We start from the raw sequence: 25,940 nt of genomic DNA on the forward strand, positions 1-25,940 counted from the left end.
TATATTGGCTACATTGGGTAGTTTATATTGTAGATCACATCATTTGTCATTTTACTGTATCACCAATGCTGAATTCATAATTAAAATTCACAGTCATAATGTAACAACTAATAGTGTGTACCATTAATAATTCACAATAAATAAATTATATGTTAATTAGGAAGTACTAAGTAAGTTATTTTATAGCAATTGTTTGGTTTAGTTATGAACCAGTCATCAGTTAAAATTTAATAAATTTAGAGTTTAGCAGCTTATTACTATATATAACTTTAAATGTTACACATTTTAATGTGAGGTGCTAAGCTATTAAATTATTTCTCCCTACTGAGAGAGAAATTTAATTCTCCCCAAATTAAACTTTATTTTAAAGCTACTCAAAGTCTACTATCTCACAGAAAGGTGGTCAAATCTAAGACCATTTCTACAAAAGGTTAAAACAAGCAAGCATTGAAATGGTCATAAAGTATTTCATTTCAGCAGTTCTTGTCCTTGACACCTGCCTCCCTGTGTCTATGCAAGCATTTCGCTTTCCTTTTGTCCCTTTTCATTAAACTTGCCATGTGCTGATAAAAAAAAAGAATTTCATTTCCATAAAAACAAGACATGTAGGGCCTCTCCAGTGGCACAGCGGTTGAACGCTGGGCTGTGAAGCTGCCCGCAGCCTCTGCAGCGCCGGTTCGATCCCTGGCCGCTGGGCGAGGGTCCCACATGGCGCACAGACCTCTCCTGCCACCCGCTACTCCCCTCAGCAGTGTACTTTGTCAGTCTGCCTGTTCTGCTCCCCGGTCTGGTGAATCCTCTCACCCTCCTGCGCTTCTGACTGTACCCAGTGCGTGTATAAATAAATAAATAAATAAATAAATAAATAAATAAATCTTTAAAAAAAAAATAAAAGACATGTAATGATTATACAAATTATTTTGTTCATTTTACTGATTATTATTATATAAGAAAATATCCCCAAACTACAAACATTTACTGTCTGACGTAGTTTCTGAGTGTCAAGAATCAGGGAGTGACTGCACTGGGTGATTCAGGCTAAGGGTTTCTCACAAGATTGCAGTCAGATGTTGATCAGGGCTGCGATCATCTGAAGGTTTGACTGGGGCTGGGGGGTCTGCTTTCAAAATGACTCCCTCAGAGGGTTGGCCAGAGGGGGTCTAAGTTGCCCATTATGTGGACCTTTCCATGGGGCTGCTCACAACATGGCTGTTGGCTTCTCCCAGAAGAAATACGAGAGAGACAGAGAGGAGGCCAAGACAAAAGATGCAATATCTTTTATAAGCTGTTCTCTGAAGTATCATATTCTCCCTCTGCCCTACTATTCGTTACACAGATCAGGCATGTTAGAATGTGAGGTTTTGTGCAAATACCAAGAAATGCAACCTTGAGAGACATCTTAGAGGCTGACTTCCAGCCAGGAAAGTTCTTAATTTCTCTTCTAAAATATAAATTTTCTTTTAGTTTGATGTGTGCACTGATTGTTACTGTTCTATTGAGACATAATGATAAGAAATGTCTCCAAAAGCTAGCTTTGGGGTTGTGGTAGCCCTGATACATCCTCCTTGGGAGTGGGGTATGCCTACCCATTTCAGAGCCTTCAACATTCATTGATTTGCAGAAGATAAATCAACAACTGCCTAAATCTCCCAAGTCCCAAACTCATATCCCTGAAATGACCACCAGACATATTCTGCAAGCCCCTCAAATTCAACTTGTCCATTATCAAGCCCACTATCTTTCCTGAAAAAGTATCTTGCTCCACTTCAGTATTTCCTGTCTCATCCAGGTAGGTGAATACCTACCATGTCCACCCAGTTGCCTAAGCCAGAAACTTGGGGCTATCCCTGACTTCCCATTTAGTTACAACATTATTCTGGTTTTACTTCCTCGGCATCTCCCAGCTGTCTTCTAGATGCCCTTCAACACGATGTCACTTCCAACACTCATGGTTTCTCCCTGATTATTTCAATTACCTTCTAGTTATTCTGCCTCTGGTCTCATCTTCCCTTCTCCAGTCATTCCCCCACATTGCCCATTAAGGCAATTTTAAATGTGAGTTTGATCATATCATTGAAGTCCTTCAATGATTCCACATAAATGTCCTAATTCAGCAAACAAGGCTTTCTGGAGATTGACTCTGCTTTTTCTCTATTCTCATTTCTCATGAGACTCTAAATTCTATTCCTAACAAACTCCAGAGTCCTTGAAATCATCTATGCAATCTCCTTACCTCCACACCTCAGTACATATGTGTTTTCTCTACCTGGAATACATTTCCACCTCCTTGTCTCTCTTCCCAAAGCTCTGTCACCTTTCAAAACAAAACTCTAATGTCATCTCCTTTGGGCAACCCTCCCTAATCCTCAAGCTAAACCAATACTCCCTCCTTTGTTTTCCCCATGACATCACACACATCTCTCCATGGATGTGAACTTGTGGGATGAACTCATTAATGAGTCCCTCCACCACTGAACATATTGGCTATGCCACCGTATTCAATCTTGTAGTCACAGTAATGTAATAGTCACTTGATAGTTGCTAGTGAAAAGTCAAAAGGAACAGAGTCTCTTTTCCTCTGCCAGGGGCTTCATTGGAAGCAAAACTCTATGTGTGTGTCCACATCCTGCAGCTCTAGTCACCCTGGGTCCCTGAGGCATGGAAATGCTGCTTCCATGGAGAAAGAAGCTGATTACCTCTGCCCTCTAAACAATGCTCTTCGTGACAGATGATATAGGGTAGATCAGGATTCATTCCCTACTTGGCCTTGCTTTTCTGTTGAGGAAGTGAAGGTAAATATTTGACTTCGCAAACTTACAATTACAAAGGGGTGGCCATGTGACTCAGTTCTGGGCAACAAGATGTGAGCAGAAAGCCCTAAGGGAGTGATTTTTTCCTGAAATGAGAGACAGATCCTTGGTCTGTCTGACAGAAGCCTTGGTCCCCTACCCTTTCTCTTTCCTTTCTGCCCAGAATGTACTTGAGAGGCCTAGTGAGGCAACAGCCTTCTTATGCCTACGAATCCAACAACCTTGAGAAGGAAAAACACACAATAGGCAGGAAGACAAGTAGGATCAGTCACTGATGATGCCAAATTGCCAGTCTCTGAGGGTATTCTGTAAGTTAAATAAACTCCTAATTCCACAACAGGATATGTTTTCTGCTATTTGCAATCAAAAGCATTTCTAACAGATACGCTATTGAAATATAAATTTCTTATTACCTCAAATCCCTTGGATTCTTATACAATATTAATAACAAAAACGGGTACTATTTATTGATCACCTACTTAGACCAAGCATGACAGTAAGTTTTCACCATTCATTAGCTCCATTTCTAATCCTGCAAGATAGGGGGTATTTTTGTGATAGAGTTCTCTTTAAGAATAGGATGATTCAGAGTGAGAGACACAGAGAAATGCCTTTAAGGCCACACAGTTATAAATGTCAGAGAAAGCACCCATGTTCTTAACCACTGTGCTATTTATTTATTTATTATTTTTTATTAATTTTTGACATCGTTTTTCATTTTTAAACAATATTTGCTTCCCCCCACCCCTCAGGTGGAGTCCCCATAGAGTTTCCTTCCCCAATGCACCCCCGTGCATCATCACCTCAGTCCCCTGTGCTCCTCCCTCCCTCCCTCTGATCCCTCTCCCTCCTGCTCCCCTGCAGGATGTCTCTGGTTTATAATTGTCTGGTTTTGCTTTGTTGTGTTTTGTACTGTTACTATTTTTTACACTGATGTCTTTTTTGGTTCCTTTATATTTCTGCTATAAGTGAAACCATCTGATGCTTTTCTTTTTCCTTCTGACTTATTTTACTGAGCGTAATGCCTTCTAGCTCCATCCACGTTGCTGCGAATGGCATGAGTTTATCTTTTTGATTGCTGAATAATATTCCACTGTGTATATGTGCCACATCTTCTTGATCCAGTCATCTATGTTTTGGGCATTTGTGTTCTTTCCAGGTTTTACCTATTGTAGATAGTGATAGTGCTGCAATAAACATAGGGGTGCAGGTGTTCTTTTGAATCACTGTTTTTGTGTCCTTTGGGTAAATACCTAGGAGTGGAATTGTTGGAAGCTCTATCTTTAGTAGGTTGAGGAGCCTCCAGACAGCTTTCCACAGTGGTTGGACCAGTTTGCACTCCCACCAGCAGTGCAGAAGAGTTCCTTTTTTACCACATCCTCGCCAGCATTTGTTGTTGCTTGTTTTGTTGATATGTGCCATTCTCACTGGTACAAGATTACCACTCAATGTGGTTTTGATTTGCATTTCCCTGATGATAAGGGATGTTTTTTCATATGCCTGTTGACCGTTTGCATTTCCTCTTTGGAGAAATGTCTTTTAAGTTCTTCTGCCCATTTCTTGACTGGATTGTTTACTTTGATTTTGTTGAGTCATGTGAGTTCTTTGTAAATCTTTGTGATCAGTCCCTTATCACTTGACTGGAGTGCAAAGATTTTTTCCCAATCAGTGGGATTTCTCTCTGTTTCGGATAATGTGTCTTTTGCTGTGCAGAAGCTTTTCAGTTTGATGTAATCCCAGGTAATTTATCTTTGCCTTGACTATCTTTGCTCTGGGTGATGAGTCTTTCCACGGTGCTCTTTTAAATAATGCCAATCAGATTTTTTAAAAACCATTCCTTTTTGAAAACACTCCTTGCCTATGCCTTTCTTTTATCTGATGACTTTCAATTCAATAGGGCTTGGCTCACAATGAGACTTACGCCATCAGAAGCTAACTACCAGTAAACAAAACTTGCTTAACCAAGTCAAATGGTATGATCACAAAGAACTCATGGAAATTTGAGCAGATTAGCCTTCTAGAAAAATGCCACAAGGGGCCTATTTGGCTTTAAAATGCAAAGTAGTCTGGCCAGAGTCTACATGGAAAATGTATAAACAAACATCTTTACAAAGTCTCAAGAAATGTTGGTGGTGTGAGCTGGTGCTATCCAGAAGGAACTGGACTCTGAAAAAAAAAGAGCCATAGGAACACGGTGGGGGCAGTGCCTGCTTTGAAGGAGTGAGAAATTCCCTCTAAGTGGAGAAAGGCAGGAAAAATTACAATGAGAGTGATAAGTGACAGACAAATTGAAGTAATTCTCTGCTTGTGTTAGAGTTATCCTCTGAAACTTCAGAAACACCTCCTGTCAAAATAGCCTTGGATTAGCACTGTTTTGCAGAAAGAAGGGCAGTGGCTTCAGAAATCCACACATAGTTACCAATAGCAAGGATGAAGTGACCGGGTCCAGCACGAACCACCAGCATTGTGAACTGCGTCTGTATTGTTCCTCAGTAAGCCAAATCCAGTGGGCCCTTCCTTAGGAGCAGAAAAGGGAACTAGATGCTGTCAGAACTTATGGTGGAGAATGCAATACAGTAAGAAATACATCTATTTGGTCTTGGCACAGAGAACCAGAAGCCCTTGGGATCTGGGTGCTGGAGACTCCTATGCTGATGAGGCAGCTGGCAACCAGAGTCCCCAGACAGTTAGCCAGAGCTGGTCTCCAGAAAGACCAAGGCTGATTAGAGGGCTGGAACATCCAGTCCACACTCCGACCTCCAGCAGGGGAGAGGGGCTGGAGGTTGGGTTCAATCACAAGTGTCCAGTGATTGAGTCAAGCATGATTAAGTAATGAACATTTCCTAAAACCTCCTTAATTACAGGGTACAGAGACTCTGGTTAGTGAACTAGATGCGGGGAGGGTGGTGCACTGGGAGAGGTAGGAAGTGGGGAGGTGGGGGTGGGAGCTTGGGAGGGTACTCCAAGCCTACCTCCAACCCCTGACACCCTTCTATCTGCCCATACCTCTGTTGCATTAAACCATTCAGCCATAAGTCAGAACTTCATCTGCAAACCAGGCTTTTATCTGAGGTCTTAAGAGAATTGCAATCCAGGAGCTTGGTGTGCTTACTGGTGGGAAGAAAAACACAAAGCCTGTGTACACAGGTTTTAAAGAGAAAGGAAAACACGTCTGTGTGCTAATGCAAAGAATGTCCTCTTCAAGCCTAGTTCATACAGAATTTGGCACCGTCTGCTCAAACTTGCCAATTCCAGATGTCAGGATGCTGGTTTGCCAAGGCTGATTGATATATGTGGTCATCAATTTGAGTTTCAAGTGGTCTGGCGTGGCAGATGTGTTTAAGTTCTACTCTCCTAACAGCCTCTAACTCCATTTTGGACATTCCCTTAGCATTTTAATTTTATGATTTCTTAGTTACCTCCATTGCTGTAGTCTTCCTTTCAAACCAGCAGTAATGAGTGTTTTCCTATGTGTGTTTCTGAGCAAATTATTAAACTTGTGAATCTTTCCTCTTTTTTAAATATTTATTTATTTTGTAAAAGAACTGGGGTATAGGCCAGAGGTGGAGGGGGGGTGGTATAGGACAGAGACAGAGTGGGGAGCAGAACATGCTGAGGGGAGCAGCTAGTGAGACAGGAGAGGTCTGCTGCACCATGTGGGTAGCTCCCTGGACGAGGATCGAACTTGGGCCATAGCGGTGATAGTGCTGAGACTTAATCCTTAGACTACCAGGGAGGCCCCTAAATTTGTGAATCTCTCCTTATATAACCTGAGGAGAAGATCAAGGAAACCCCCAATTCATAGCCAGTTGATCAGAAGTGGGGGGGACAGCTTGGGACATAGAGTCAGTGTGGGAAGTGGGGGCATCTTGTAGAACTAGCCCTTAAATGTAAATCCTCGAATGCTAATTCTGAGTAGATAGTATCATAACTGAACTGTAAGACATACAAGTTAGTGTCTAGCATTGGAGATGTCGGAAGTGTTAAGTAAAATGGCTCAGAGAGGATAAAGCCTTTGACGGGTGGTGCAGGAGAGGATACTGGGACCACCAAGCACTTGCCGTCCCAGGCCTTCACTGGCTTATTAAAAATTGGGTGACATCTGGGCCTCCCCTGGTGGCGCAGTGGTTGAACGCAGCACTGTGAAGCTGTCCGCAGCCTCTGCAGCACTGGTTCGATCCCGGCTGGCTGGCGAAGGTCCCACATGGCGCGCAGACCTCTCCTGTCATGCCCGCTGCTCCCCTCAGCAGTGTACTTTGTCAGTCTGCCTGTTCTGTTCCCCACTCTGGCTCTGGTGAATCCTCTCACCCTCCCATGCTTGTGACTGTACCCAGTGCTTGTATAAATAAATAGATAAATCTTTTTTTTAAAAAAAGGCAAAAAGTGGGCTTCCCTGGTGACCTAGGGGTTAAGTTTCAGCACTTTCACTGCCATAGCCTGAGATACATCCCCAGCCAGGGAGTAACCCACAAATGGCACAGCAGACCTCTCCTGTCTCGCCTGCTGCTCCCCTCAGTAGTGTATTTCAGTAAATCCACCTGTTCTGTTAATCTGTCTCTGGTGAATCCTTTTACCCCCCCATACCCTTCCTCTGGCCTATACCCCAGTTCTATGCAAAAAAAAAAAAAAAAAAAGTAATATGTGTTCATTTATAGAGAACTTGATAAATATACAAAAGAACAAAGAAAAAATTAATCCAGTCATAAACTCCTTTTCGTAAATAACCACTGTTAAATATTTTAATATGTGGGGCCTCCCTTGGTGGCGCAGCGGTTGAGCACTGGGCTGCGAAGCTGCCCACAGGCTCTGCACTGCCAGTTCCATCCCTGGCCACCAGGGAGGGTCCCACATGGCGCGCAGACCTCTCCCGCCGCCTGCTGCTCCCCTCAGCAGTGTATTTCGTCAGTCTGCCTGTTCTGTTTCCTGCTCTGACTCTGGTGAATTCTCTCACCCTCCCATGCTTCTGACTGTACCTAGTGCCTGCATACATAAATAAATAAATAAATCTTTTAAAAAAAATTTTAATACATGTGCTTCTAGAATAATGTATATATTACTCACTATTATAGTATAATTATATATTATACTATATAATAGCAATTATACTATAAAATAGCAATCTGTACTATTATATTAATATGTTAATATATAATGCTATATGTTATAATCATAACATGTAATTGAATTTACATATTAATTATAAATTGTATATTGTTACATTTATACATATTATAGTATATAATGTTAATAATACCGATAACACATTTAGGTAATATGCACAGTATTTTTTGCTCTTTCTTTCACTTTAGAGGTAGTTGTATACCTAAATTGACTTTACCTTTTTCTGCACTTTCAAAAAAATCAATGCAATTATCAACATGCTGCAGACAGATTATCAATCTTTCAGGCCCCAGGGTCAAATAAATTTTGTCTATTCCCAATCCTTCATTATCTATGTCTCTACTATCACCATACGTTTGTGGGGCTATTCCCTCCAAATGTTTTACTCCTTTCTCTTCATACTCAGCATTTTCAGCCAACTTCATTTCCCACTGATGTTACCGTAAGAGTTACCTCTTTGATTTCCCTGAGTCCATTTCAATCCATCTTGTCCACTGATGCAAGACTAATGTCCCCAAAATGCTATTTTCCAGCTATTGAGGAAAGGCAGGCAAATGGGGAATCAAATAGTCATCTTTGACTCAAACAGAAGAGCACATTTCGGCGAAATTTTTTCCTCCAAGGGAAATAAAACCACTCCTCCATCACCTTCTCCTTCCCACCCAATCCATTATTGTGAAGCAAAGCCTATTGCAAGATATTTAATCAAACCTCAAAAAGATACTAGCGACTCAAGTCGCCAAGGAAGGCTATAAGCAATGCAGCTGCTCTTCCCTACAAACGCCAGAGAGTTAGACTAGAGAAAGGCAGACAGAGGGGCCTCCCTGGTGGAGCAAAAGGTTAAGTCTCAGCACTATGTGCTATCCGCAGAGTTCAGGAGCAACCCACAAGGCGCAGCAGACCCCTCCTGTCTCGCCCGCTGCTCCTCTCAGCAGTGTATTTCGTCAGTCTGCCTGTTCTGTTCCCCACTCTGTCTCTGGTGAATCCTCTCACCCCCTGCATCTCTGGCCTGCACCCCAGCTCTTGTATGCATAAATAAATAAATCTTGAAAAAAAGAAAAAAGAAAGGCAGACAGAGACCCAAACTGGTGAGCTGCAGTGCAGAGGAAAAAGGCGGGTCTCACATGAAAAAGAAAAGCTTTGCAGGGAGAACGCTGATAGCCAAGCGGACTGAATGTCTGGATGGTACATCTCCCTTACATATAAAGAAAATGAAAACATATGCTAAGTGAAACTTGTTAAATTTTTGTTCACTAAATTTTCTTCTTAAAATAAAGACTTACAATTTAAAAAAAAAAGAAAATTAAAAAAGATTGCATTCACTATGAAAGTATATTTTTCTAAAAGGAGATAGAAATAAATAAGTTTAAGAAATTAAGATCTCAGGACCTCCCTGGTGGCACAATGGTTAAAGTCTCAGTGCTACCACGCTATCACCAGCCACTGTGGCATGAGTTTGATGCCTGGCCAGGGACCTAACCTACTCTTCTCACCTCTCCACCCCCAAACCTCTAGCCTACACCCCAGTTCTTGTATGCATAAGTGAATTAAAAAATAAATCTTTAAAGAAAAGTAATAAAGATATTGTTACGGAGCAACCCCGATATCAAACGGGTTGCCTGGCTGTGGGTCCTCACCTGCACGCTTACAAGGAACTTATGAATACTCCACTACAGGCACACACAGAAGGTTCATAAAAGGTTTATTTACAAGGGAAAAGGAAATAAGGTAAATGTACAACTCAGGGAGAAAATAGGGAAATAGTCTTTAATGCGTCCTACCCGATCCGCCGACCTGGAAACCCCAAAGGCACTCCAAGAGCTGCCCAAGCTGCAAGCTGGCTCGAGCCAAAAAAAAGGGAATCCCCCAAAGTTCACATGTCTGGTTTTATACCCAACCTGGCTGCTTAACCCACCCTCAGGTCCCAGCCATCTTCCCTTTGGTGGTAACGGGATTTGTCTTTCCCAATGTCCTGATGGCTTTGGTCTGTGTGGAATATTCACCTTAAATGTATGCATGCATATATTGAAGACATGTGAAACTTGATTCTAATTTTTCACATTAGTAATTATATATCTGGACATTAAACACTAAAAGTGTCATGGTATCATTAGTAAATTTAAAAACTAAGCATACATAAAAAAATTAAAAATAAAAATTAAAAAAATCATGTATGATCCGACGACTAATATAAAGTTAAATATCTTTCTAATAAAGTTAAATTATCTTTTAAAAAAAAAACCTAAGCATCCACTCCTTGCCCAGCAGGCAAGTTTTGGAGCTTGACTGGACAGAGGGAGTGGACGGGACAGCCAGGGGAACTGAGCCATCAGGTTGATGACCCAGATCAGGAGTCAGGACACACTCAAGACTAGCCACCCTAACCAGTCACTGATGCCTGGAGTGTAAATAGATTCTCGGGACTCTCACATCTCTGGACTATCTCATCAGCTGCTTCTCTTAGCAGTGTATTTCAATAAATCCACATTTTCTGTTCTCCCCTGTCTCAGGTGAATTCTTTCACCCCGATGCCACTAGCTTACAACAAAAACTGCAAATCATTTTTCAATATAAAAGTTTGCTAAGGTTGCATTAGGTTTTTTTTTATTTTAATATTTTTTATATATTTTTACATCATTCTTCTTTTTTTTTTTTTACAATGTATGCTATCTCATCTCAGTTATAGTCCCAGTGAAATTCCCACCACCCATTCACCAGTGCACCATCACCACACCCCCTTGTGCTCTTCCCACCCATTTTGATCTTACTCCCTTCTCCTCCCGCAGGATGTCTCTGCTTTATAGTTGCTTATTGATTTTTGATTTTTACTTTATCATAATAACCTTTTTTTTTCCTGATCCCTTATTTGGATCCTCTACATTCCTCCTGTAAGTGAAACCATCCAGTATTTTTCTTTTTGTTTCTGGCTTATTTCGCTGAGCATGATCCCTTCCAGCGCCATCCATGTTGCTGCAAATGGCATGTGTTTATCTTTTTTGAATGCTGAGTAATATTCCATGGTATATATGGACCACCTCTTCTTGATCCAGTCATCTATTTTTGGGCATTTGGGTTGTTTCCATAGCTTACCTATTGTAAATAGTACTGCAATAAACATAGGGGTGCAGGTGCCCTTTTGAATTAATGTTTTTGTGTCCTTTGGGCACTGGTGTAAGATGGTATCTCATTGTGGTTTTGATTTGTATTTCCCTAATTACGAGTGATGTTGAACATTTTTTCATATGCCTGCTGACCATTTGCATTAATTTTTTTTAAATGTTAAATGAAACTGTGCTTTAACTTTGACTTAAAAGTTTGATTTTTGTTACTTGCAATTATTTTGTCTTTTAGTGGAGACATTTCAATATTTTGGAAAATATAAATCATTGAAGCAATTTAAGATTTTTTAAGTTTTTACATTTACTTTAATTTGTTTTTGATGTAACATATAACCTTTGTTCAACTTGAATACATTTTATTTTTTTAAACATTTAGATCATTCCTATCCTAAGAAAACAAATTATGTGAAAATATTCATCATCCAGATATGGGGTTCAGATGATGAGGTCTGGTGTGTTGGGTCCCTCTGAGAAAGAATTCAGCAGATGTTCATCAGCACCCAGCAAGTTTATTGAGAAAAGGAAAATAAAAGGAAAGCGAGATGCCTGAATACATTCAGGTGGGCAATCTTAAAAGATAATAACTGCATTTTTCCAGAGCAAGCAGTGTTCACCTTTTAAAGTGTTCCCTGATGGAATTATTGTGGAACTTATCACTTCGGAGTCAGGTTAGGTTGGTCTTCTATGATTAATAATCCTCTCTGCCACCACCTCTGGCTGATAATCTTTTCTGACCCCGCCTCAGATTCCTGGAAACTTCCAAAACTGGTTTAGTTAAAGATGTACTGATACTCCCAACCCCCACCTCTGAAGTTTGTCCTTGTGAGACCTTCCATCCTAAATTTTTCTACTATAAAGCTCTACTGTTACAGAGAAGGGAGAAGGGTACCTTAGAGCCCCTGTAACAGGGGGGTCCCCAGGAAAGGGGGAGGTTCCAGGTTTCCTGCCCCACCCAAGGGAGGGTGGAGCTGAGCAGGGAGAAGAAGCTGCAGAGGAGACTGAGGAAGGAAGGAAGCAGGATGGAGCCAGGAGACCTGGAGGAGGCACATGGAACGTAGAGACACGTGAAGAAACTGCACTTGCCTTTTGGTCGTGGGCGTGGACTGGGTGACACAGATGTGGGTGAGACCGTGGGGAGGTGACAACGAGGGGACGGGTCACTTTGGGTGCTTGATTTAGAAACTAGATTCTTTGCTTTTCCTGTGTTGTTTCCTAATTGTATGAAAGCTCCTTCCCATTAAAGTCTCATATGTTTTGTGTTGATGAGGCTGATGGCAGAACCTATTTAGAGCAGGCAGGTTTGGGGGGTTTGGGGTGCCCCTCTCCCTGCCCTGTAACACCCCCAAACCTGCCTGCTCGACCCCCACCTCCTTGTGAGTCAAGTTCTGGTCTTGGGGCACCTCCTTTCCAGTCTTTCTATTCTTGTCCTCCATCACTATCACCAAGAAAAGTATTAATAGAAAATTTTAATTTATAGAAAATTAATTATAAAGTAGATAAAAGTGTATAAATCAGGAAAGTATTTAATAATCTTGTAAACCTTGCCAGTCCATGAACAGAACACCTACGTATTCCCAGTGAGAATTAAATTCAAGATCTTTATAATATTTTGCAAAATTTCAGTCATTTGAAAACCATGAACAGGTGCAGCAGACCTCTCCTATCTCCTGCTGCTCCCCTCAGCAGTGTATTTCAGTCAGTCTGCCTGTTCTGCTCCCCACTCTGTCTCTGATGAATCCTCTCACCCCCATACCTCTGGCCTGTACCCCAGTTCTTGTATGCATACATAAATCTTTTTTTAAAAAAGAAGAAAAGAAAATGTGATGTCTTGAGCTTTGTTCTTCATGCTTAAGATATCTTAAAAATAAATAAATAAAAACCATTAACAGCCAAGCCTTTTTATTTTGTCATATGGAAGTGTATTCCAAATAAAAGAAGAAAAGCTTTTTCTTGGGTTCGTTCCTGGTGTTAGGGGTTTTGTATCAGGGCTGCCCTGTAACACTGAGGTGCCATAAATGACAGTGGCAAAAAGATTTACAAGGGAAAAAACAAACGGAAGTTTAATCATATGTATCATGCATACACACGGGAGCTTTCAGAGACATAATGCAAAGGGCTGTTGAGGACCTGGGCTTACATAGCATCTTATCAAAGATCAATAATGTTATAGAGATGTGACAAGACAACGGGAGAGGACTTTGAGCTTCTAGGGGCAGCAAATTGCGGGAAGGCAATATAAGGAGTGATGGTAGATAAAGACTAGCCTTAGAAATGTTTGCTGTAGATCTTCCGGGCTGATAAGACTATAGAGTTCTCTTGGATAATGAACTTCTGTCCTTCCGGGTAGAGAAGGGAGAGGGACATCTTTGCAAATGTATGTCCTGTTTTGGTAGGTTTAGAAAACTTAAAGATCTTTCTTTAATCCCTAGAATAATACACAAACATTCAACCCAAAGAGATAAAATCAAAAAGGGAGGTGGGGAGCAGAGAATTTTTCTTATTGTCTACTTCTCAGTTGCATTCAGCTCAAAGTAACCCTTATGCCAAAGCATCCATCATCGCAAGGAGAGAAGATAGCACATACTTGATTTGTAACTTCGGAATATTTGGATATATGGGTAATGAGTCTCCATTTGCCCTCTTGCTCTGATGCCCACAAAAGTCAGAGGCAGTGTTAGGGGGAAAGGATGTTCTAAACTAATCCCATACAGGCTTTGTGGACTCCACCCCCACTCCAGACCAAAGCCATCAGGACATGGGGAGAGACAAGTCCCATCACCACCAAAGGGAAGGTGGCTGGGACCTGAGGGTGGGGTTAAGCAGCCAGGGTTGGTATAAAAACCAAACATGTGGGCCTTGGGGGGCTCGCTCTCTCGCTCGCCTCCTGGCTTCACGGCTCCTGGCTGGTGGCCAGCTCTCAGAGCACCATTTTGGGATTCCTGATCGGTGGATCGGGTAGGATGCATTTAAAACTGTGTCTCCCACTTTTCTCCCTGAGCTGTACATTTCCTCATTTGCCCTTCCCTTGTAAATAAACCTTTTATTAACCTTTCACGTGTGCCTGCTGTAGAGTATAGATAAGTCCTTTTAAGTGCGCAGGTGAGGACCCACAGTCAGGCACCCCATTTTATATTGGGGCTACCCTATAACAGCTGGACTGTTTATAAAAGCAAAGAACAGAACTGGCACAACAAAAACTTAAATGTTTGCCAAGGAAGAAAGGCTTGAGATGATCAAAGTGAGCTCAGGAGCATAAAAAACAAAATGAGCAAACTCATTCAACAGAATAGATATGGGAAATAAAAGTGATGCAATATGTGGATCATTGTCTCTGAAGTAGAAATCCAGCAAGGGGATAGAAACTTTATCAGAAATACAGCACAAAAGTCTTAAAAGAAAAACGAAATCTACAGCTTAAAGAGAAATGTCTTCGAGATTTGTACAGACTGAAACCCTCAGGCAGGAGAAAGTGGGTAACCTCACCATCATATGGTCCAGCGCCAGCTGTGTTGTCACTCACCTTTCTTACTGTACCTTGCACTTAGTTCATTTCTCTGTCCTCCTGGCTTGTTTCCTATCTGACGACATTGGGAGAGTGCTAATGTATTTTATGTTATACGTGAAATGAGATAAGCAGGCCCAAATGTGTGTCCAAAGGCCTTAGCTGTGTCATACATTGCTCAGGGTTGGTCAGGGTCACTGGTGTTACTCAGAGGCATTCTTTATTTCCATTTTAGGGCTGTTCTTAAATGCTAAAATCACCATAAATCTGACTTCCGTGGAAGGGAAGAGTCCGAAAAGGAAGAATTCCTTCCACTGTGTTCAAGTTCCCATCTCATTGCACATTACGAGGTTCTTCCATCGAGAGTTCCACCTCCTGGGGAATGCTAAGAAGGTGTACCCCCTCCCTCCTCACCCTCTAACCTACCTTTATTGTTATAACTGGAATGAGTGTCTTGTAGATAGCATATGGTTAGTCCAGGGTTTCTTTTTTCTTGAACTTTTTTTTTTTAATTTATTTTATTTATACAAGAGCCGGGGTACAGGCCAGATGCATGGGAGGGTGAGAGGATTCACCAGAGACAGAGCGGGGAACAGAACAGGCAGACTGACAAAATACAATGCTGAGGGGAGCAGCGGGCGCATCAGGAGAGGTCTGCAGCGCCATGTGGATTGCTCCGAGGCTGGCGGGGATCGAACAGGCACTGCAGAGGCTGCAGACAACATAGCACTGCATTCAACTGCCTGCGCCACCAGGGAGGCCCTTTTTTTCTTTCACTTTTAACCCATTCTGACAATCCATGTTTTTTAATGGTGTGCTTAGACCAAAGTTTAGTAAAGATGACCCACAGGCCAAATATTGCTCACCACCTGTTTTTGAAACAAAGAAGAATATGAACAGAGACTGTATTTGACCTGTAAAGTAAAATATATGTAATATCTGACCTTTTAAAAAAATTTTGTTGACTCCTGGCTTAGGCTATTTGTATTTAATGCACAGATAACTCTTAAACAACATGGATAGAACTGTGTGGACTTATTTATACAAGGATTTTCTTGTAAATAGACTATGTAAACTTCTAGGATAAATAAATACAGTATATTTTCTCTTCCTTATGATTTTCTTTTCTTTCCTTTCATTTACTTCATTTTAAGAATACAATGTGTATTACATCTACAAAGTATGTGTCAATCGACCATCTGTTGTTAGTCAGACTTCCAGGCAAGAGTAGTTAGGTTTGGGGAGGTGTCAAAAGTCATGTTTCGATTTTCAACTGTGTTAGCAGTTGGTGTTTCTAACCTCAGGGCTGTTCAAAGGTCAACTATAGTGATCAGTGTTTGGATTTTAAGTCTATCATTGTATTTCAGTTTCAGTTTCTTCTGTTTATCTTCTATTTCCTCTTTTCAATGTCCTTTTGAGCTATTTGAACATTTTTTTTATTTTTACAACTTATCTATTCTGTGTGCATTTTCTTTTTTTTATTGCATAGAAGAACTGGGGTGTAGGCCAGAGGTGCAGAAGGTAAGAGGATTCACCAGAGTCAGAGTGGGGAGCAGAACAGGCAGATTGACTGAAATCCACTGCTAAGAGGAACAGAGGGAGAGACAGGAGAGGTCTGCTGCGCCACGTGGGTCAGCTCCTTGGCTGGGGATCGAACTCAGGCCATAGCGGTGGTAGCACCAAGACCTAACCCCTAGGCCACCAGGGAGACCACTCTATTGTGTGTTTTGATTTTATCTCTTTGGATCGATTGTGTATTATTCTAGGGAGTACAATATAGATATTTAACTTTTCTAAATCTACTTAAATTACCATTTCAGCACTTCATAGCTAAATTTCCACATAGCTCTCTTTATTCTTGCCCCTTTATAGTGTAGTTCTGTTACATGTTATTTCAATACACACTGAAAACCCCATCGGACACCGTTAAAATTTTCGCTTTTCAACCACTAAACAAATTTTAAGGAATAAACAGAAGAACCATCTACCATATATCATAATAGATATTCGTTATTTCTTTTCTCCATTTCTAATACCAAGTTTTCCTTTTGGTACCATTTTCTTACATCTGCTGAATTCCTTTAGTATTTCTTTTAGAGCAAGTCCACTGGCAACAAACCGTCTTAGTTTTCCTTATCTTAAAATATCTTCATTTCAGTTTCATTCTGACAGAATTTTTCTTGGATTTAGAATTCTGGGTTCACAGTGCAGGTTGGAGGAACACTCAGTAAACTCAACATCAGTTCACTTTGAATTTTTGTCTTCTTCACTGATCTGCCTGTTCACACTCATTTTTCAGCCCTTAATACCTGCTCTCTGCATCCTCTCCAGGGTTTACAGCTGCAGTGGAGAGACGGGGTAGGGTGTGCTTACACCATCGCTACCCAGAAACCGAACACTCTTCCTACCCTTCACTGCTTTCCCATTAGGGAGAGGAACTCATTGGTTAGTGGGAGCTAATCTTCCCTGGTAATGCTTCCAAGTAAGTGGGGTGATTTCCTGAAAGGTCACAGCCAGGCATGCTCCAGTGCCTTGTTTTATCTTTATTTTTTATTCTTTGCAGCAGGATAACGAAGCACTGCCTTCTCTGTCACCGCCTGGTAAGTGCCCACAAGGCAGGCCCCGCGCCTCTTCCAGAGATAGCTCTAGCCATCCTCCACTTTCCTCCTAGGATCTCAGCATTTGTGCTGCCAGTGAGATTTCTCATGGTGGTCTCAGGGGTCTGCTCTGTGAGTCCACTTGGTCATGGGAGGTGCAGCACAGAGGTGCAGAGAGAATAGGAGGAGGAAGACTGTGCTTTGGTCAGTCCACTTTGTCAGATCATGAATCTGAGGGTTGTTTGGTCCCTGCCTGAAGTCTTTTGTAGTTGATACTTTCTACTTTTCTTTCAGGGCAACCCCAAGTTAAATGGGTTGGCCTACTGTGGGTCCTCACCGGCGCTCTTAAAAGGGGCTTATAATGAGACTCAACTGCAGGCACACACACAAAAAGCTAATAAAGGATTTATTTACCAAAGAGAGAAATGAAGAAAGGAATAACTCAGGGAGAAAGAGAGATAAATTGGTGAATGTGTCTTACCAGTTTGGCTGAGCTGGAAACCTAACAGCACACTGAAAGCCAGTGAAAAACCCAAGCACCCCCAAGGCCCACATACCTGGTTATACACCAAGCCTGGCTGCTTAACTCCAGCCCCAGTTCCCAGCATCCTCCCTTCGGTGGTGATGATATTATGGGATTTGTAGTCCTTGGTGTTTTGGTTCTCTTTGGTCTGGGGTGGGGGTGGGGTCCATAAAACCTGCTTGTGGAGTTTGTTCAGGACATCTTCTCCCCCCAACACTTTGACCATAAGATTCTTGTATCTAGTATCTCCCATCCACTAGACTCCTGGTTTAGTCATGGTAAGAGACAGAAAGTCTACTCTAACTGGTTTAAACAAATAGTTTGTTGTTTTTATAAATTAGAATGCCAATTTTGGGGGCCTCCTCTGGTGGCGCAGCAGTTGAGCGCTGGGTTGCGAAGCTGCCCACAGCCTCTGCAGCGCCAGTTCCATCCCCGGCCTCCAGCGAGGGTCCCACATCGTGTGACAGACCTCTCCTGCCACCCGCTGCTCCCCTCAGCAGTGTACTTTGTCAGTCAGCCTGTTCTGTTCTCCGCTCTAGCTCTGGTAAATTCTCTCACCCTCTCGCGCTTCTGACTGTACCCAGTGCTTGTATAAATAAATATTTAAAAAAAATAAATCTTTAAAAAATAAAATAAATGCCAATTTTATTGGCTAAGCTAGAACCAGGAGTCCTTCTCTTCATCTTGCAGGTCTGCTTTTTCCCATAATGGCATTATTGTTGGGTCCGAGGAGCTCGAGGTTAGAAATGCTACAGTGAGAAATCACAGTAAGACCTTCTTCTTGCCAATATTTCTAAAAAATCCTAAAGCTGGAGCTCACTCACTCTGATTAGATGACAGGTCCATGCCTGTGACCTAGAGAAAGGTTGGCCCATACAAACCCCAAGGACCAATAGCAGACAGTGGCTCCCCATGGAATATAGGGGTGCCGAAATAACAAACAAAGAAGATGCTTTGGAAAGCAAGCAACACTTGTCACTGCCTCATCCAAGGAAAAGTCTTATCAAAATTGTAATTGCAACTCACATACATTCCAACTATACACCAGGCACTATACTTTACATGGGATCAATGCACTTAGCACTCAAAATATTATTTTTTTTAAATCATGAAAATGTACACCAACATTAGCCGTCACCAAGACAATGTGCATTAAAAGAATATATGGAAGACATAAATTCTCATCCACTGCTGCTTAGAGTAACAAAGGTGTAGAGTCACTTTGGAAATCAATTTGGCAGTTTCCATAAAGTCAAACCATACTTACATCTGATTCAGCAATTTGATTCTAAGATATTTTCCCTGGGGGAAATAGCTATCCAGTCCATCCATCTACCTACCCACTGAAGTAGGCCAATTTTAGGATGTGTGCCCTCAAGATTGTCCAATTTTAGCACAACTCCTGATAAGTCAATTATCTCTGCCTGCTCTTCTCCTAGGCACTTTGCAGGTGGCTTATGGCTCCAAACACACTCTCTGTCCATCAGGTACGTGCACAGAGGGGAGTGCAGGAAAGCAACTCCGCACAACAAGAACAATGCCCTTTTGCTTTGTTTCTCCTGCCCTGTGCCTCGTGTGTTTCATTTATTCGTTAAAAGAACATTTCCTGGGCCTCCCTGGTGGCGCAAGGGGTTAAGCACTGCACTAGGAAGCAAAACACAGCCTCTGCAGCACGAGTTCGATCCCTGGGGGGCCAGGGAGACACCCACATGGCGCGGCAGACCTCTCCTGACTTGCCCGCTGCTCCCCTCAGCAGTGTGTTTCAGTCAGCCTGCCTGTTCTGCTCCCCACTCTGTCTCTGGTGAATCCACACACACACACACACACACACACACACACACACCGCCTTTACCCCAGCTCTTTTATGCATAAATAACTCTTTAAAAAAAAAAAAAAAGAGCGTTTCCTGAGTTCCCGCAATCCCAGTCACCGTGGTGGCGCGACAGGCCTTCCCGTTGCTCCCGAGCTGCACCCGGCTGGTGTGAAACGCCCTTTCTCGTCAGCAGCGCGTCTGACCCCCCGCCCCGCCCCGCCCCGCCCCGGGTCTGGAATTCCCAGATCGAGGGTTTCTCAGGTCGACGGTGCCGGAGCCCAGAAGCAAAGGCCCTAAACTTACTTTTCCCCCTGAGGAGCCATTTACTCGCGCACCCCGGCCCTGTCAGAATCTCCTCACAGGAACCCCCGCGCCGCACCCGGGGCCTTAGGACCCGGGGAGCTCGTGCCCCCCCCCCCCACCCCCGGGCTGCCTGGGGGGGCCGGGGCTTCGCGCCTCCCCAGGGCACCGGGCGATTGGTGCCTCAGCGAGGACGCGGGGTCGGGGCCGCCTCCAGCTCGTTCCAGCTCCAGGCGCGCCCGGGCCGGCCCGCCCCGCGCGCCCCGAAACGCGCCCGCGCCCCGCCCCGCGCCCCGGAGCCCCGCCCCGAGCCCCGCCCCGCCCGGCCGGGGGTGCGGCGCCGCCGCCCACGCGCCCCGCGGCGGCCTCGGCCTGTGCGCGCGGCCCGGGCGCCTCGCATGGACGGCGGCTCCGCGGCGGGCGGCGGGCCCGGGCGGCTCCTGCTCTGCGGGCTCCCGGCGGGGCTCGGGGCGCTGCGCCCCCGCTGCCCGGCGCGGGCCTCCCCGCGGCTGCTGCTCCTGCTGCCGCCGCCGCCCGCCCCGCGCCGGCCGCTCGCCGACTGGGGGCGCGCGCGCCCCGGCCCCCCCGGCCCCCCCGGGCCCCCGGGCCCCGCGGCGGGGCTCGGCCCGGGCGCCCCCGGGGCCGCCGGCGCCCCCGCGCTGGGCCGCGGCCCCCGCGCCGCCTGCAGGAGAGGTGAGGCCGGAGGCGCGCGGGGCGGGCGCGGGGACCCAGAGGGGCAGCCCGGGGCGCCGGCCCTCCGGGGCGCGGGGCCCGAGGTCGGTCTGTCTGTCCGGCGCCGCCTTCGCGGCTCGCCGGGCCGGACAGCGGGGAGGAGCCGGAGGGCTGGAAAGTCAGTCCCGAGGTTTTGGGTTATTTATTTATTCACACAAGAACTGGGGTGCAGGCGAGAGGACTCCCCAGAGGCAGAGCGGGGAGCACAACAGGCGGCCTGACTGAAATACACTGCCGAGGGGAGCAGCGGGCGAGACAGGAGGGGTCTGCCGCGCCGTGTGGGTAGCCCCCTGGCCGGGGCTCGAACCCGTGCTGCAGAGGCTGCGGGCAGCTTCCCAGGGCTGTGCTTAACGCCCTGCGCCACCCGGGAGGCCCAAGTCCCAAGGTTTGGGCGCAAATTTTTAGCGGGATGCCGGGGAGGCCGAGCGTGCTGGGCGGAGGGGCGGTGCGCGCCCGCCGGGGCTCTCGTTGTGTCGGTGCCCGGCTTGGGGCGACGCCCGGGTGAAGGGCGTGCGGGAGGCCGGGAAGCTGGAGGAACCGAGCCCTGGGGAACGAAGGGCGGTTTACAATTTCATTTCAGACGCTGAGGGAGTCATTCATTGAGCACCAGTGTCTCCTGGCACTTCTGTAGGCGCTTGGGTTATAATAGTTAACAGAAGCCTTTCCTTCCTGGTCCTTAATTTTAACAGATTATTATACGTATACAGAGCGTAAATATATAATATATATAATTTATGCAAACATTAATTTTAAGATTATTATACATATACAGAACTTGTAAATATATTATATATAATTTATGCAAGCATTAATTTTAAGATTATTATACATATACAGAACTTGTAAATATATAATATATATAATTTATGCAAACATTAATTTTAAGATTATTATACATATACAGAACTTGTAAATATATTATATATAATTTATGCAAGCATTAGTTTTAAGATTATTATACATATACAGAACTTGTAAATATATAATATATATAATTTATGCAAACATTAATTTTAAGATTATTATACATATACAGAACTTGTAAATATATATATAATTTATGCAAGCATTAATTTTAAGATTATTATACATATACAGAACTTGTAAATATATAATGTATATAATTTATGCAAACATGAATAGCTTGCATTTAGTTTACAGAAATAATTATGTATTATGTATGTATACATATTTGTAATTTACACATTGTGATAAATGATAAGGGACAATATACACGGGTTAAAGGTTTCCGTGAGTGGCACAGGCTCCAGTCATGAATTTAATTACAGTCATCAGAATAGGTTTCATTGAGGGGGTGCAATTTGATTAAAAAAGGAAATGTGGCTAATCACATGCCCTGATTGAAACCGAAGTGTCAACAGGCTCTGTTTACTAGACAGCAGACAGTGATAAAAATGACATTTGGGTTATTTTTTATTTGCAAACATTAGCAATACCACGTTGGGAAGTCTAAGTCCATCAGGAATCAAACTGATGGCTGTTTTTTAAAATATCTTTCTTAACCGAAATGCCCAGTAAATGTTAACAGCATAAAATTCAAGAATACTGTTCACTCTCTGGGGGAGAAACTGGTGGGGCCACTAGGTGAAGGTAGCTCACATACAAAGGGTGGGAGATGAATATTTAACTCTGCCCATGTCCTGCAGTAATTATGAATTAGAGATGGCTTTGGTTTTATGTCTGCACTTTGCCTTTTGTTGCTCTTTTTTTGATGACCTGTTGACCTGTGGTTGAATTTCTCATAATTCTAGATTATGGGGCAGTTTTCTGAGTTTCGGTCAGTTAGTTTTCTGATTTTGTACCAGCAAGGCGGCACCATTGGATTCATCTCGAACGAGTGATCTGATTCTTCGGAGTCATGCAGAGTGAGGCGGGATGTATCGATACTGGAGAACACAGAGAGTAAGGAAGGCCATATGCCCATTCACCAGCAGTAAATGACTGATCATTGCTATGTTTTCAGCCTAGTGGTTTGTTCTGTGCCCAGGGTTTTCACTGGACTGTTCACGCAGTGCGATGTTATGAATAGGAATTTAACTTGGTTTCCTTTTCTGTCGAAGGCTGACTTTAGGCTTCTTTTGTTAGTGTTTTTATTTATTTTTTATTTTTTTTTAAGATTTATTTTTTTATTTATTTATACAAGCACTGGGTATAGTCAGAAGCGCGGGAGGGTGAGAGAATTCACCAGAGCCAGAGCGGGGAGCAGAGCAGGCAGAGGGACCGAGGTACACTGCTGAGGGGAGCAGAGGGCGGCAGGAGAGGTCTGGGTGCCATGTGGGACCCTCACTGGCGGCCGGGGATCGAACTGCTGCTGCAGAGGCTGCTCGCAGCCCAGCGCTCAACTGCTGCGCCACCGGGGAGGCCCTTGTTAGTATTTTTAATATGCTTTTGATATGCTGAAAGTCTCCCCAAAAGAGAATTACATATTACACTTTAGTATAGCTCAGTTTACTTGCTTGTTGGCTATTAGTGGGAATTCCCGGACCTTGTTTTGTTTCTTGATAGAGAAGGAGGTGTTCTGAATGCCAGAGAATGGCCGAGCCCTAGTCCTCAGGTTTGCCCTTTGACTGAGGTGAGGCTGCAGTCAGTCACCCTCTCCGCAGGAGCGGCAATGCCAAGTGGGAAGTGGCCAGCCCTTTTCTCCACTTTTTAGAAGGCAGCATTTTGAAATAAGCTTACTGTTGAAAATCTCGCTCATTTTGGAAAGGAAACCTGCATGTCTAAATCGGAATTCGCTCCTCTTTAGAAAGTGGTTATGATGGTTTGTTTTGTGTGTGTACAGAGGTGGAATTTGTGTTGTACGTCAGATGATTACTTGGTTTTTAGAAACAAGGAATTTGGAGCTAGAATAATCCCTTCACTCTTTGTGAGGTCTGAACTCAGATGTTTCCAGTTTCCATGAAACAGTCCAAGGCAGTTCTAGGATGAGTAAGGAGACTATAGGGGGCACTTGAGAGGTGCGTTCTTTCATTCGGTCACTTATTCACCCACCCTGTGTCTCAAGCCAGGTCTGCTCTGTGTCAGGCATTCAGGGCCTCGTTTCGTGAAGTCCAGTTTCTGTCCCAGGACTGGAAATATGGAATGGAAAGAAGAGGTACCAAATTCCAGCGAGCTTATCTATGTGAAAAGGGAAGACTAGGAAAGGAGTTGATCTCAAATTTTCTTCCTGACAGTCTCATCGTGCAGATCTTAGAAGTCGTACAGGTGAATCTGAAAAATTAATTCTGACCTGCAGTGTGCCAGGCCCTCTGATAATGCTAATGGCAAAAAAATAACTAAAAGATCTTGATCTAGTAGGTGATACAGACAGGGAAATAGTGTGGTCACTGCCATGCAGGAGCTGTGTGTGCTGGACTAGAACACTGAGAGAACAGCAGTCACGTTTTCTCCCCACCCCAGGCCTGGGTGGAGACAGCAGAGGGAACCATACAGTGTAGCATGTGTGTCCAGAACTTCATGGGTGCTTTGCAAGTTGTCAGAATATTAAAAGACAAGTAAAAGCAATACTTAAAATTCACCAGTTGAGAAAGGAGGGCAAACCACGCTGAAGGATGGCGTATCAAGATATGAAAGTGCAGGAAACAGCCTAGGCGGCTAGAAAGACAGCTGAAAGGCTAAGTGTGGGCTCAAAGCTTTGTTTTGCCAAGAACCTTATAAGGCTGTTGGTTTTTTGGATCTAAGGGCCCATTTTTACCATTAAGCACAGACATACAGTAGTCATTACATTTTAAATTTTGTTAGTCTGCATACTGCTTGGTACAATGAGTGATGATTCAGTCTCTTGCACTTACCTTGATGCTCACAGCCGCTGACTCTTTCCAAGTTGCCTGTAGGTTGGGAATCACTGCTGTGGGCTTAGGGAGAAGCATGGGCTCAGCAGGGCCCTGTCCATGCCTTGCTTTTGCTTACTTGCAACTTCCTTTAAGAGCCTCTAGTAGTGAAGGATTAAGAGTAGCAGTTGATTAACTGAAGTGTCTTTCTGGTCACCTAGGAAACCTCTTGAGCAAATCTTTAAACTTGTTAGTAGGTGACAGGTCTACCACTCCTGTACAACATATGGCATGTGGGGAAAAAAGCAAGATTTTCATAGCTTTGTTTGCTAGATTTAAATGAAAGTTATTTTATATTTTGCCTCTTTATTTTTCCTTTGCTTTCAAAATGTTTTTTTTTAGTTTCAGTATGATAATAAGGAGCTATTCTATTTAAATGACCTTTCTTGAAATAATGAGAAATTGGCATTGTGCTTGTTCCAAATTTTTCTTAAAACTTAGTAGTTGATGAAATAAATTAGGTCATGCTTTCTTATGCTACCTTCTTCAAATGACTGCCTTGAAACAAGTTTACAAAATGAGTTGGATGTGTAGCTAAATAGAAATTCATAGAAACTACAATATACAAAGTGTTAGAGCACATCTCTCTAAAGGTAGACTTTTGGGAAGACATCCCAAGAAAAGAAAGCAAAAAACCAGTGTTTATTATGTGTAAAAATACAGTAATCCTAGCAAACCAAATCCAGCAATATATAAAAAGGAGTGGACATTATAACTAAACAGGCTTTTGTTCCAGGAACATCATGTTCACTTATATCTGAAAATCAATTCATATAATGCACATATTAATAAAAGAGAGAAACTACGTGGTCATCTTAAAGGGAAAAAATTTGATAAAATTCAATACCCTTTCATGATTCAAAACAAAATGTGTCCCTAACTAATTAAAAACAGGAGGATACTGCCTCACCTGTTAAAGGGTATCTGAAAAATGTGTGGCTGATATATTTAAATAGCAAAAGACAGAATGCTTTCTTGTTAAAGTCAGGATTAAGGATATCTTTTCTCACCACTTCATTCAACACTATACTAGAAGTTCTAGCCAGAGCAAACAGGCAAGAAGATGAAAAGTGTTCAGATTGAAAAAGAAGAATTAAAACTGTCACTGTTCAGGTGACATGAACTTGCATATAGAAAACCCTGAGGAATTCATACAAATGATAAGAGCTAATATGTTCAGTGAGATCACCGAATTGATAAACTGATCTAAAGTACATATGGAAATGCAAGGGACTTAGAAAGCCAAAACAATGTAGAAAAAGAACAAAGTTGGCAGACTCCCATCCTAAAAGTCAAAATTTACATCAGAGCTACAGATAATCAAGAAAATGTGGCACTGCCATAAGGGCAGACAGGCTAGAATGGGAAACCGGAGCTAAGGCCTCACATTTATAGTCAACTGATTTATTTTTTTTGAAGATTTATTTATTTATGCATACAAGAACTGGGGTACAGGCCAGAGGTGCGGGGGTGGTGGTGAGAGGATTCACCAGAGACAGTGGGGAGCAGAACAGGCAGGTGTGCTGAAACACTGCTGAGGGGGGCAGCGGACAAGGCAGGAGAGGTCTGCTG

At 43.4% G+C, this 25,940-nt stretch overlaps 1 protein-coding gene across 1 annotated transcript in view; it reads left to right on the forward strand.

The window, feature by feature from the left end:
• Nucleotides 1–20,183: 20,183 nt before the first annotated feature.
• The window catches only part of MCUR1 (mitochondrial calcium uniporter regulator 1), a gene marked incomplete at both ends in the record, with an annotated part of 56,177 nt that continues 50,420 nt past the window's right edge, over nucleotides 20,184–25,940 (forward strand). The window contains 2 exons of the mRNA XM_084259535.1: nucleotides 20,184–20,378; nucleotides 23,712–23,742. Of these exons, the coding sequence (XP_084115661.1) occupies nucleotides 20,184–20,378; nucleotides 23,712–23,742 (226 nt within the window). The remainder of the gene's footprint in view (nucleotides 20,379–23,711; nucleotides 23,743–25,940) is intronic.

The sequence above is a fragment of the Talpa europaea genome (genome assembly GCF_964194135.1).
Source record: "Talpa europaea genome assembly, chromosome: 2".
NCBI lineage: Eukaryota > Metazoa > Chordata > Mammalia > Eulipotyphla > Talpidae > Talpa > Talpa europaea.